This window comes from Brachycentrus maculatus, unplaced genomic scaffold (assembly GCF_059751285.1).
Source record: "Brachycentrus maculatus isolate JH-2025_06_01 unplaced genomic scaffold, ASM5975128v1 h1tg000003l, whole genome shotgun sequence".
NCBI classification, from domain to species: domain Eukaryota; kingdom Metazoa; phylum Arthropoda; class Insecta; order Trichoptera; family Brachycentridae; genus Brachycentrus; species Brachycentrus maculatus.
In genome coordinates, this window is record NW_028280758.1 from 1,391,288 (window position 1) to 1,404,336 (window position 13,049).

At 33.1% G+C, this 13,049-nt stretch overlaps 1 protein-coding gene across 4 annotated transcripts in view; it reads left to right on the forward strand.

Moving 5' to 3' along the window:
- Nucleotides 1-13,049, forward strand: part of RapGAP1 (Rap GTPase activating protein 1) — a 562,680-nt gene that overhangs the window by 500,612 nt on the left and 49,019 nt on the right. For all 4 annotated transcript variants that reach the window (XM_088265033.1, XM_088265190.1, XM_088265107.1 and 1 more), the window contains 2 exons: nt 622-802; nt 11,985-12,142. In XM_088265033.1, coding sequence (XP_088121159.1) covers nt 622-802; nt 11,985-12,142 — 339 coding nt within the window. The remainder of the gene's footprint in view (nt 1-621; nt 803-11,984; nt 12,143-13,049) is intronic.

Consider the following 13,049-nt stretch of genomic DNA (forward strand, 5'->3'; position numbering starts at 1 on the left):
TCTACACCTTATGTTAGCGATTATCCCTAGTTAATATGTTCAACTGTCCCTAGTTCAGCCTTACATTCCTTATTTATAGATGTGACGTTTAATTTGTACTACTTTATTTTAATCAATGTATTAAATGTTAAATTAAACACTGATTTTTTGAGTCTACTAAGTTGTATTTTATTGTTTCAAAAAACACATAAAAATCAATTTTGTGACAATTGTTTCGCCTGGTTATGGCATTTTCAAACCAATGTCTAACGAAACATGAAACGTCAAACGAAACATTAATTTGAAAATGTCATAACTAGGCGAATCAATTGTCACAAAATCGATTTTTGTGTGTTTTTTTAACAAGAAAATGCAACTTAGTAGACTCAAAAAATCAATGTTTGATGTAACATTTAATACATAAATTAAAATGGGGTTCTACAAATTAAATGCCAAATCTATAAATAAGGAATATAAGGCTGAACTAGGGACAATTGAAAATAGTAACATTTAATACATAAACTTACATTCCTTTCTTATATCTTCGTTTTTAATTCAGTCATACAATAATTTTACACACATTCGTCTGAGAGATTGCACTTCAACATGAATTTAATTTGATTGAAATATTTCTCTTTGCAGCCAACGAATCGTCGCTCCGCGGGCCCTCCGCCCGAGGAGCGCCTGGGCGGGGGCGGCGGCGGGGGCGGCAGCCCCTCCCCGCGGGTGCCCCCCTGCTCCCCCCCCTCGCCGCCCTCCCTGCGCCGCATCCCCCCGTGCTACGCCAGCCGGCGCCTGCTGGAGGATACTCTGGAGAAAGGAGGTGAGTTGGTCAAAACTACCCTAACCTAACTCAACCTGATGACCTTACCTGTGCCCAGCCTAACCTACCCAAGCATTTACTTACCTAACCTCTCGCTACCTAACCTGTCGGCCTCCGTAGTGTAATGGTTAGCACGCTCGGCTACGGTTTTGAAAATCAAACAATATGTGATATTTCACTCTAATATTTATTCAACATAACCCTGGATTGGGGCCTAAAGCAGAGGTCTAATCACCTTTATTTCATGTGTTTACTATCAAGATAACACTGCGTTTATATTATGTAGTGCCTATACACCATCAGGTTTTCATGTTTAAAAAATAACCTTTCCAAAAATAAGGCCTGGAATACGTAGGTACTATGTTAATATTATGCAATTTTTTCTTACATCTTATTTTTTTTATTTTTTTTATATTTGTTTACCTATTGAATCATTTTTATTTGTTGTGTAAATATAATTAGTTGGTATATAAATATAAAAAATCAAATAACTTTCGGGAAGTAAATCTTTAATACATTAAGAAGTAAGTAAGCTGTAAAACTGGCTCGCAAAACTTGCCAACTCCTTAAAATATATCTCTTAGTTTTAAAACAAGCTGTTGTCAATTTAAATATCACTTTTTTGGACACTTTTTTCATAAAGTAAAGTTTCTTTTTAAAAGATACTTGGCCTCCGTTGTTAATGTACGTCCAGTAGCTTGTGCCAAACCGGAAGATTACGTTTTATTATATAAGATAATATGTACAAATATATAAATATACATATATGTATTATAATTTCATATTACATGTGTATTGTGTTTTTCATATAATCAATGGATGGTTTTATTTTCAGATGAATTTAATTTTCCATATTGCTAATGATAAAACCAGGTTACCGCCCAGTAATATTTAAAGTACAATTTTATTTCTCAATTTCTTTATCATTACTCCTAATTTTATCAAACAAGCATTCAAATAATCAACTTCTATTATATTATCCTAATAAAATTAATTAATAAAATTTGGAGCCATGAAAAATTTGTATGTGAAAGCTAACTGCTAATTAATATAAACACATGTATTAATAATAATAATAATAAAACCCTTATCCGCACCCCAATGGTGCATAGGGCACTGCGTCATATAAACGTATTGTTATCTTGATCGTTTACACATGAAGGAAAGGTGATCAGCCCTCCGCTTCAGGTACCAGTCCAGGGTAATATTGAATAAATATTACAGTAAAAAAATCACTCATATTTATTTTACCCCCCCTGGGAATCGAACCCGGGACCTCCAGAACGGTAGCCGAGCGTACTGACCATTACACTACGGAGGCGGACAAATAATAATTAATATAAACACATGTATTAGCAGCAAGTATATACTTTTAACAACCGCATTTACGGGTTTTCCCCAAAACTCCTATTTATTTTCATGAACATATTTGTACAATTGTTATTTTTCAGGGAGAAATGGCGCTTTAGAATTTCTTTCCTTTATCTGTTTTGTCGAAGATAAGAGTGATTTATCTCCTGTTTATCAAATGCTCATCCTCAGACCTGTTGACAACAAAAAGTTCGGTTCCTTTCGAACTTTTTCCTGGTTATTTATGATTATTTTCTTTATCTCTTCTTATCCGACATGCTGCAGTAATTTTCTTTGAGTACCACCCATAAATGTGTCAGGAAACCACATGGCAGAACGGAAACTGTACTTGATGTATGAGTATGGAGAAAAATGTACCCAGACTTTTTGGACGAACTCATTTTCGCCTCATACAAATTTATATAATAAAATAATGCCATTTAGTATTGTTTTATTTTATAGTATTTTGGCAGAAATTATTTCCACCTCACGTTTACAAAATAAATAACACTTATCTTATTTAATGTGTGCGCCTATATTATCATAAGGAAAATGTCATATGAAATAAAGATTTTTCTTTTTCATAATCTGATTTATGATATAATATGGTTTAACCCCTAATTTTAAATCGTCTAAATAAATCAAATAAATGGTCTCACCTCCCTTTCAATGACACTAAGCTGGCCATCGTGTCATATATTTTTTGTTTTATAAATTTTTACTCAACTTTATATTACGAGAATCTACGAGAACACCTCGCACGTGGAATTAAAAAAAAAATAGATGTTTATTCTCAATTCGAGTCGCCTATTATAATATTGATATTATCGATAAGTTGAATAATCTAGTGTCTGACAGAATAAATAATTAAATAAATAAATTTAAAACATGTTAAAGTATCCAAGACGCATACGTACAAATTCCAAAAATGATTGCAGTAAAGATATGAGTAGAAAAGTAAACGTTTTACAAGTGTATTAATAAGTGATCACTTACACCACCCAAATACCAGGTCGACAGCCCTGGGCTGCTCAGACTTCCATCTTGTTTCATATAAAACGACAAATATTTTGTATCTAGTTGAAACACCTTTTATATTTTATAAAATGTTTTTAAAAAAAAACAACCACATAAAATTTAATTTTAAATTCCGAGAAATTCCGTTAACCAACAATTTGTTTGTATGTATTATTTTTCAATATTTTTCCAGACTTTTCCACACTGTAATTTTTTATTTTCTCCTCGGATCTCTGATAGGAAGCATCACGTGCCACGACTGAATTCAAGTATGGTCCATCCATCTTACGAAAAGGGCTAGCAGACGTAATCTTAAAGCTTACACACATAAGCGTATAATTTGTTTGTGTGTTTAAGCGAGATAAATTGACTTGGCTTACTTTAGGCTGAGGCTTGAAAGGGTTAAGTCTTGATTACTTTGCAAAAAATAGTTGAAAATAGAGCAAGATAAGTTTTATGTTCAGTTCATTGGTTGGAAGAACAAAGTAAATTAATACAGGGGGCGGCAAAATTATCTGACGGTTTTAAAGTGAAAATAACACAAATATTTAAAATGAAACAATTTTTTTTATTACAGTTTTGTCCGCCTCCGAAGTGTAATGGTCAGCACGCTCGGCTACCTTTTTGGAGGTCCCGGGATCGATTCCCAGGGGGAGTCAATTAAATATAAGTGATATTTTCACTATAATACTTATTAAATATCACCCTGGCTGGTACCTGAAGCGGAGGGCTGATCACCTTTTCTTCATGTGTCAATGATCAAGATAACACTGCGTTTATATACAGTGCCCTATGCACCATTGGGATGCGGATAAGGGTTTGAAGAAGAAGAAGGCAGTTTTAATATATAGTTTTTTTGCTTATTACAGATGGGTGTTCATGAAAATGAATGAAATAACATCAGAACAATCCATTTCATTCGTTTAAGATAAAGTCCTTTAAATGACATCCCCTTCCTTGACCGAGTATTTTTTAGCCTTGCTCTGAAGCTTTCAAATACCTTCTGTAACATTGCAGGAGACAAAATGGCGATTTCTTGGCTTGTGACGTCATTAGCGTGTAATATGATAGTATATAGATTCATCTTAATTATTTCAAAATTATTCCTCTTCCCCTTCTGCTCCTTGACAGCACGCATTTGGTGCATAGGGCACCGCATCGGGGCAACGTGGTGTTAAATCGTTGATTAAATGAAGACAAGGGGATCAGTCCACGCTCCAGGTTTTAGGATGCAAGAGTGAAATAAATTTTATAGAATAAAGATGACGTAAGTGAAGGAACATGACATTTATGTTATTTGGGTAAGGAAACGAAGAAGGAATATAACGTACAAAGAGAAGAATAGCAGCAGTAGCTGGACATTCAGAGTTGCATTACCATACTGATATAAGCTTTTGAAAGTGAATCATTTTGAAAAAATTAATTGTTAATTTGAATTAATTTTTATTAATCATGATTTAATTATGGCAACTGGAATGAACACCAAATTGATAATTACTCTGCTAGATTTGTGCAGCTTTAAATTTACCGTATAATAATTTAATTGCCATTCATGTTTTCCCACAAACATGAACTTTATTATGAAAACAATCTCGGGTTAAATTATTTATCAATCTATTTCTCTAAAAGGTAATAACTGTTTATATTGCTTTTATTTAAAACCTTGATTTGCATCTCGATTTTATTAAATATTAGAAATACATTTTGAGTATTATATTATATAATGATCTCCCCTAAGTATAAATAGATCTGGATTTTTTAAAACTCTTGAATGAATTTTTTTATGGCTTCTTGTATACTCACTTAGTAAGTGGTTATTCACCCCAGAAAATAATATGTATTTTTTTATATACTACTACTGCAACTACTACCATTACGCCATTTCTCAGGGGTAGGCAAATAGGCAGAGAGGATAGAACGCCACACACCTCTATGCTCATTGTTATTTATTTTATTATATTGGATATTTTTAAAGTTTTATTATGAACGTAATACATATTCTTAAAAAGGTTGATTAAAAATCCTAAACTTAAAAGTTTTTTAAAATTTAATTTAAGTTTTAAATAACTTTTAAATTCGCTTTAAGTTCTGTCATAATAGTATAATAATATAATGTCGGTCTTTATACAATCCCTCGCAAGCTAGCGCGCTGAAATAATAAATTCTGTTACTATGTATTTTATGTTAACACTGCCTAAGCGGCTTAGGAGGCTATATTACTCTGCAAAAGCATGACACATTTCATAACGACTCCAACGCTTTCCGACGTTTTCCGGAAAAACAGAAGCCTTTCAGCTAGTACTGAAATCACTGCATTGTAATCTAGAGAAAACGGCGATGTACGAAATAGACAAAAAAAAATAATTAAACGTTTACATATGTGCAAAAGTCACATTTATATTACTCCCGATGAATAATTTTAATTGCTCATTTTTGGACATGGAATTAAGGTTAACAAGATTGAAAAGCAAATAAGAAAGTAACAATGAAGAAAACACAGGGCAAAATGTATAATATAAAGCAATAAAAAGTACCGTAAATCATATTATAAAATAAGATAAGAAGCACGTTGAAATGAGAAAATAAAACTGATCACATATCCATAAAGTATTTTTTCAGTTCCTTCATTTTGGATCCCTGACTGGGTTCTATTTTATACATCGCTCACTCCTTTGAACAACGTCATATATCAAATATCGTCAATTTTCAGTTGTGCATGTTTTCGGAATGCCCAGAAAATGCACTATATCCCAGCAAAAGCGTATTTTTTACTTAATGTTTACCTGCTACAGGGCAGAAAGTGTTGTTTTTGCATTTTGAAGAAAAGGTTTTGTTTATTTTTTTTAATATACAAAATATATTTTTAAATGGAGAAAAAACATTCAGGTTTTACCTAAAAAGATCTGTTGCACAGTAAAAAGTTTAATAAGTGGCTTGATATTTATTTTTAAAACATTTTATAATATTTTCAAACTTAAAAAACGATCTCCTGAAAAATTAAGTTTTTTGATATATGACATTTTGAAAGGAGTGAGGGACATGTCAGGCAACTGGTTTATTTTGGGTGTAGACGAAATAATTTAAGTACCTTACTCCAAACTTTGTTATGTTTATCAGCTCCACATGTATTTTATTATGTCTCCTGTTTCTATAATAATGACGTTATTATAAGGATGAATTTCGTATCGATTTGATTTAAGTACTTATGATTATATAAATTTTCAAATAAAAATGTCCGATTCGATTTAGGTATCATTAAAATCTAAATAAGTACCTTACTAAATATACGATTCTGGCTTCTAGATTCAAATTTCTTTATTTTTTTCGTCTTTAACGGCAAACGAGACCCGTGCCGTGAATAGTTATTCTTTCAATGTTCCGTAAGGTCGGTGAACTATCGACTCAACTCTCGAACTAACTTTGAACTTTCCGAATACGTGACAGATAAAATCAGATTTTATAGCTACCCCTTTCTATTGAATATGATTGATAAGCAATGTTCGCTTTTCCGAAAGTTTTATTTTATTATGACATGGCGTGGTAAATATTTTAAAGATAACTTGAAGTCAAAATTAAATAAGCGTTTCTTTTTTTAAAAAGTGAATCAGCTTCAATTATTTTTTTTATTTATCATTACACACGGTTTTTACCAACTTTTTTATAAACTGCGAAGAAGATGAATGTCGCCATAAAAAGTTAGCAACATTTTTCCATTATTGATAAATTCATGAATTGATTCGGCAGTCACTTCTATATCTATCCATTTTTAGTTTAAATTTCACTTGGTATATACCACTTTTTCTTAAAATGTATTTTTAAACGTATTTCGATGCATTCCGCATTATTTACAATACGGTATTTGAAAATTATGCGGAATGCTTCGAAATACGTGTCACACTAGATTTTAAGAAATAATAATAATAATAATAAAACCCTTATCCGCACCCCAATGGTGCATAGGGCACTGTGTCATATAAACGCAGTGTTATCTTGATCGTTTACACATGAAGGAAGGGTGATCAGCCCTCCGCTTCAGGTACCAGTCCATGGTAATATTGAATAAATATTACAGTGAAAAAATCACTTATATTTATTTAACCCCCCTTGGGAATCGAACCCGGGACCTCCAGAACGGTAGCCGAGCGTGCTGACCATTACACTACGGAGGCGGACAGACGGACATTTTAAGAAATAGTGGTATAAAAACATGGCACGGGAAGACGGCATGGCATAGAACATGGCATAGATTTAAGAAATAGTGGTATGAAAACATGGCACAGGAAGACCGAGAAAAACATGGCACGATCAGGTATGCCAAATACTTGAAAGTGGTCAGGTTAGGAGTCGTAACAATCGGCGGGTATGTATGAGGAGATGCATGAACGTGGAAGAGGCGAAGAATGTTTGCAAGGACAGAGTGGTGTGGCGCTCTATTCTCTCTGCCTACCCCTGCGGGGAAGCGGCGTGATGGTTAGTTAGTTAGTTAGTTAGTGGTATAAACTAAGTGAAATCAAATTCCATCGCCCTCATACTTGGATCAATTTATAATATGGGCTAAAAAATTTCATCAACGTCATTTTTGTGCATATTTTACTCCTACCTCATTTGACGAGCATGCATTTTCACGGGAATTCCGAAATACGCTATTTTGGTTCGACACCGAATCTATTTTCGCTTGTGAAATTAAATGTCTGCAGCACCTCACCTGACGTATTTCACACTCTCACATCTCGCCGTAGTTTTGCACTGGTTCTGCATGCATCATGAATATTCTCCCTCGGCTCTCGTAATTTACAAGAGTGTGGGGGAAACTAACCACAGACTGTAAACAAGGAACAAAGCTGCGACTCGCCCCAACCCTGGGCGCAGAACAGCTTTATGGATATTAAAAAAACGTGAAACCAAAAATGTCTCCGTTTCTAATTAATCTTTATTGTGAACTATGACAACACTTTATTTAAAAAGTTAAGGATAATATCTAACTCTTTAAAATTTAATATGTATGTGATAAATTTCTCTATTTATTCAAAATCAAATGTGATACGTGTTTTGATAAATTTAACATCAGTATCTAACACCGATATAGACGTTTATAACTAGTGATATAAATAAGAAAAAAAATAGTATAAAAATTGCAAAAAGGCTATTCAATCAATAAAAATATCAATATTTATTTATACTTAGCTTCGCATACGGCGTTTGAAAATGATGCGGAATCCATCGAAACTCGTTTTATAATAGATTGTAAGAAATAGTGCTATTTACCAAGTAGAACTCAAATTTAAATCAGATTAATACCACAAAGTAACTGCCAAATTAAGTAATAAAATTCAAAATTACATTTAAATAATTTATTTTTATTTGACGAAAGAGTGAGTCATTTATTTTGTCTGCTGATATTTGTGAACAACTTTTCAAATCAAAGCGGCGACCTTATCCACCCGTTTTTATTGTGTTGTTTGTCATTTTTCGATTATGTGGGAATCACAAAGCATCTTACAAACCGCAGTCGTATTTCCATATTGACAAAACACAGCGCTCGTAATAGCCTGGCAACCGCAAAAGAAAAGCTCTCCAAACTGACAGCGCGGAAACACAAAACACGGCTTACATATTGTTTCAGTCCTTTCAGCGAGCATCGCCCTGGGCCTGAAAACTAGTCTCCCGCTCGTCCGCTTGTTTGCTGCTGTCGCGACGCCAGCGCCGAACTTTCTGATTTGTCAGCGTCGGTTTTGAATGTCATAATTGCGTTATTTTCTGACACAGTCATACCATACACCGACTGATTGGAGAGCGCTGACATCATGTAATCACTCAGCTCCCTGCGTTCAAGTCTTTTATATAGAGTTTCAATATTATTTTTCAAACACGATGAATAAAAGAGCGAGGATTGCGATCATTAAATCCAGTCCTTTGAAAGTTATGTCGACTATCAGAAATACAGAACAAAATACGTTCATAGTATTTGACCCGAAACCCCTGATTATACTTTTATGAGTAGAATTTACACTATACCAAAGATAAAAAAAAATCAGAAAGCTTTTCGAGGATCACGTTAAAATGAGACTCCACGGAGTGTTATAAATTTTCATTAGGATGAGAAATATTTTCTCCTTTCTCAAAAAAAAAATATTTCTTATCAGTGCGTATTATTTTGAGTATAAAATTGTCGTTATAATATTTTTGGGGGAAATAATACTAGACATAACGCCGTAACGAGTTTGACTGATAATATAACTAACATACACAAGTATTTTGAAAGGAGTTTAAAAACTTACAAAGTATGCGTCAGTTACCCCTCTTGGGCCTATATCAATGTATAATGGAATACAGACACCTAAGTATGTGTTTGTTTTATCAACTCTGATGGCGTTAGAAACACTTATTATGTACGTGTGAATTACTAAATAACAGCATTGATTAAATCTAATGCACACGAATAACTTTTCTAGCTCGTAATTTAAAAAAAAATTCAACGTCCCGCTTTTAACTTTCTTTCTAAGTATGGTATAATTCATAATATATATTAGTCCCATGGCAAAAAATACGTAGAATCACTGTAATTTTTTTGTTAATTTTGCGTAAGACTGTGATTTATGTATAACCTGTAAGTCTCAAACATTCACATTAGCAACCTGAGCCAACAAACTTATTAATGACAAATAACACCATCGGTCAATTCAGTCGACTTATTCTGAACGCGTATTATTTGACTTGTTATTCTTTAATTTTACTGCACATAAACCCGTATTCACAAATACCGTTTATATTTAACATTGTAACGAAACGTACATACGAAAAATATATGTCATTCCCTATCTCCTATATTCTATCCCCGTGTTGTTCTGGTAAATTATCTTCGTTCTATATGCTACAATGCTTAAAATCAATGACAATTGATCCGTGACGTTGTATTTAACGAAATTTCCAACGACAATCGAGAGTTATAACCTCCATAATTTGTGTAATCTACATTCTCTCTACTTTCTTTTGTTTTTAGTTACGAAGAATAAAGAATAGAAGAAAATATTGTTATTAGTAAAGCAAATATTGTTATTATTCGATTCCTGGATATTAAATTTAAAAATATCTGATTTACTCTCTGGGAATGTAAAACGCACAAAAATAAGTAAAAATTGAGAAAAACATGGGTGAAATAACAGTAATAAGTTTTTTTACCGTTTTTCCTTATGCAAAAAAATAATCGTTAAATTATTTTAAAGAATAGATCCAATATTATAAAAACTATTATATTACTTTAGTATTTTTTTTATTAAATAAATGTTTGCTCTTGTTTTGAAAGAAAGAATAACTGCTTTCGAGGTGAATTAACTAGTTCAATGATATTCTGATATAAATTCAGCACAATGGAACCGTTGTACAAATTTTCTCATCTGGTAAATATTGTTTTCTTTGCACTAATAATTTTACACATCAAATATAAAATAAACCTTTACGATAGCGGAATGGCGGTATTGTAAAGTGAAAAAGTGATTTTCATATTAAATCTTGCGCCAAATTACCGGGCTCTCAGAATTAGACCGGAGTAAACAAGAGTGCAAATAATGCTAAGTGCAGTACACATACATACTCGTAATTTGCAGTCATGACAAATTGTCAAGTGAGCCTCATTAGCACTTGCCACTATTATGAGAGTATGCAAGGTGTTAGTTCGGTGAACAGCTAACTTCGTTTCTGTATGCAACAACTGTATTTAGTGATAATTTAAACATCAATGGTTTACGTAGCAACATAGATGAACGATTTAATATTTAAATTTAAACCCATACATTATCAAACCATCGTATCGTTTTCTACACATTTGTATTAGTAAAAAAAATTCATACGTATAAATAAGTAGGTAAGTGAAATTTCTTGGTGCTAGTTATTTTATTTACTACGTATATTTGAGATTTTGTTTGTTGTGATTTTAAGTTTAAACCCACATGTTAATTAAAAGAAAAAAAACTGTAAGTACGAATTACGATATCACGGCATAATAACCTAGAAAAACGCAATCAGCATCCGATCGGTCATAAAATTCTCATATATTTAATCAATGACAGTTTTTTTTAAAGAAAATATTTGTGTTGTTACCACAAAGACGCCTTAGAGGCCTAATGTACTAATTACATATTTTTCACGGGAACAATTTGAGTTTAAAACAATAACAATAAAACAGTTTATAACTATCGATTTATTCTTCGGTCATGAAATATATTTAAATTGTAATCGAAATCGGAAGAAAAAAAATTATTGTAACATTTGTAAAAGTGTAAAAATACTGTCACCTAATGGACCAAATGACAAACATTTCATCATCAAAATGCTTCACATTTTTTGTTTCACAAATGTTTCACATTTTTCTGCTCGAAGTTTCAATGAAATTAGCATCTCAAAAGTTTTCTAAAATCTAATCAAATTAGCATCTTTGTGTCCTATAACTTTTCGATAGAATCTTATAATAAATTTTCTTTTAATTTTTATATTTGATTAGTGCAGTTAGTCATTCCAGAGTTGCAAACCATTTTTTTGTTATAACGTTTGCCCTCTAAGGCATCAATTTACGCAAATATTTGAATTCAACACTATTTTCAGGTAAACATGTGCGGTTTGTGTTTATCAAGTTGTGATAGAGTGGGGGATCGATCAAAGAAACTCTGACTCTTGAGTCAGCGACACTAACCACAATTAGATTCTAAATTTCACTTTCGATTTTATTTATTAGTTATACGGAGTTCTTATTCTCTATTCTTATTTATACACGACCAGTGGTTGAGCAGTTAATTTAATATTTTTATTTATTCCTTCTAAGGTCCCTACCCGATGATTGTGTTACCAGTGGCAGGGGGCTACTGGGCTGACGGGGCGGAGCACGAGGGGGCTCCAGCCCTTCCGCCAAATGCCCAGTGGCGAGCCAAGTTCGAGACCAACGATACAGCAAAGTGCTACCGGAGGTTCTTCGTCGGCAGGGTGAGTTGAACACAACACTAATTTTTTGTATATAAAAACCATTTTTAACTTTGTGGTATGGTAATATAACACTCTCCTCATCATTCATCGTTAACTTTCTGTAATTAAAGTGGTATTACACAAAGTGAACGATGAACGATAAGGAGAGTGTTACATCACTTTTTGACTATTTAAATTTGTACATATCTGGTACTCTTAGTGACAACGTTATTTTACATATTGACATTTCAACACAGGTACATGAAGAAGAATATGGAAGTCTGGGTATTTACAGGGATTTTGACCTATCGTGGGCTGGTTTTTAAATCAGCCTATAACAGGCCCTGTAAATATCCAGACTTCTATATTCTCCTTCATCTATGTTGAGATGTCAAAATGTAAAAATAACTTCTAAGTAAGTAGAGAGACCCAGATTTGTGAGCAAGGATCTGGACACACCTAAAAATGATGCGAACAATGAAAACTGATAAGTAGAGGTGTGACCAATGAGTAACTATTGCTCTTTCTGTTACCCATTAAGATGATATCCATTCCCAAGTTTTTTTACGACAAATTGTCAAATATATATAGAGCTCGAAATACACCTCCTTTTATCTGCCTCCCTGGTGTAATGGTCAGCGTGTTTAGCTACCGTGCTGGAGGTCCCGGGTTGGATTCTCAGGAGGGTTGAAAATAAATATGAGTGATTTTACACTGTAATATTTATTTAATATTACCCTAGACTGGTTCCTGATGCGCAAGAGTCTTGCCTTCATGTAAGTAATGATCAAGATAACACTGCGTCAATTCGATGCACCATTGGGTGCGGATAAGGATTATAAGTATATAAATCAGGAGCTCGAAATACACAGTAGGCAATTCAATTTTTGCACTGATTGGCCCGAACGACTTGAAATAATCGAATGAA